General features: G+C 59.9%; 1 protein-coding gene across 1 annotated transcript; it reads left to right on the top strand.

Moving 5' to 3' along the window:
- Nucleotides 1-333: 333 nt before the first annotated feature.
- On the top strand, nucleotides 334-1,092 carry LDBPK_260160 (60S ribosomal protein L7, putative; the record flags this gene model as incomplete). Its single annotated transcript, XM_003861557.1, has 1 exon — nucleotides 334-1,092. The coding sequence occupies one exon, from the start codon at nucleotides 334-336 to the stop codon at nucleotides 1,090-1,092; it is 759 nt and encodes a 252-aa protein (XP_003861605.1).
- Nucleotides 1,093-1,206: the final 114 nt, after the last annotated feature.

Below are 1,206 nucleotides of genomic sequence, written 5' to 3'. Positions count from 1 at the left end.
GCGCGTGTGTCTACGGCTGCATGGGCACCACACACGGGACGGGTCTGTGGCAGGCCGCAGAGGGCCGGGAGGGTAGAGGGACGTTTGACTCCTGCTCTATTGCAGCATGCATATACGGAAGAAGGCGAAAACGAAACGACGACGAGTCCCAGCGGCTGCACGCTGCACTGGCGGCGTGCTGTGAACCGGAAGATCGTTGTGCCATGAAAGAAACACACAGTGCTTACCGTGCTTTCACTTTCTCTTTGCCTTTTCTCCCGCCTTTCCGGCCACGGCTTGCCCGAACTCACCGGCAACGCCACTCCACACGCCGTCTTCGAAAAACGTCTGACCATGACCACACACTCAGTTTACGGCAACGCATCCGACATGCCCGCTGTCCCTGCCCCTGAGTCCGCGATCAAGCGCGCTGCGTTCAAGCAGCAGCAGACGGAGAACTTCAAGAAGGCTGTGGTGGCCAGAAAGGCCGCCAAGGCTGGCCTGAAGAAGACCGCCTACTTGCGTGCCCGCAAATACTCCCGTGAGTACCGCGGTGCGGAGAAGAAGCTGGTGACGCTGCGCCGCCAGGCCGCCTCTCACGGTAACTACTACCTGGAGGCGAAACCGAAGGTCGCCGTGGTGACCCGCATCCGCGGTATCGCCAAGGTGAACCCGAAGCAGCGCAAGATCCTCCAGCTGCTGCGCCTGCGCCAGATCTTCAACACGGTGTTCGTGAAGATGAACAAGCCGATGGAGAATATGCTGCGTGCGGTGGAGCCCTACATCGCGTACGGCTACCCGTCCCTGGCCACCGTCCGTGCGATGGTGTACAAGCGCGGCTACCTGAAGATCAACGGCCAGCGCGTGAAGATCACGGACAACCAGATGATCAAGGACAAGTACAACAACGCGGACATCGTGTGCGCGGAGGATATGGTGAACCAGATCTACACCTGTGGCAAGCACTTCCGCACGGTGACGCACGGCATGTGGCCCTTCAAGCTGGCCCCTCCGGCCGGCGGCATGCGCCAGAAGCGCCGTCACTTCGTGGAAGGTGGCGACTATGGTAACCGCGACACCTTGATCAACCGCTTCCTCGCCCGCATGATCTGAGCAGCCGCACGTTCTCCTCAGGTGAGCGCGCTCGACTGACGGATTGACGCTTCTGTGCCATCCTCCCTCGTTTTGCATTTCCTTCTTTTGTGTTTCTCATTTTGTCGTACATCG

Source organism: Leishmania donovani, chromosome 26 (genome assembly GCF_000227135.1).
Source record: "Leishmania donovani BPK282A1 complete genome, chromosome 26".
Classification (NCBI taxonomy): Eukaryota; Euglenozoa; class Kinetoplastea; order Trypanosomatida; family Trypanosomatidae; genus Leishmania; species Leishmania donovani.
Note: the sequence above shows the minus strand (reverse complement) of the source record. Positions and strands in the feature narration are given on the sequence as shown.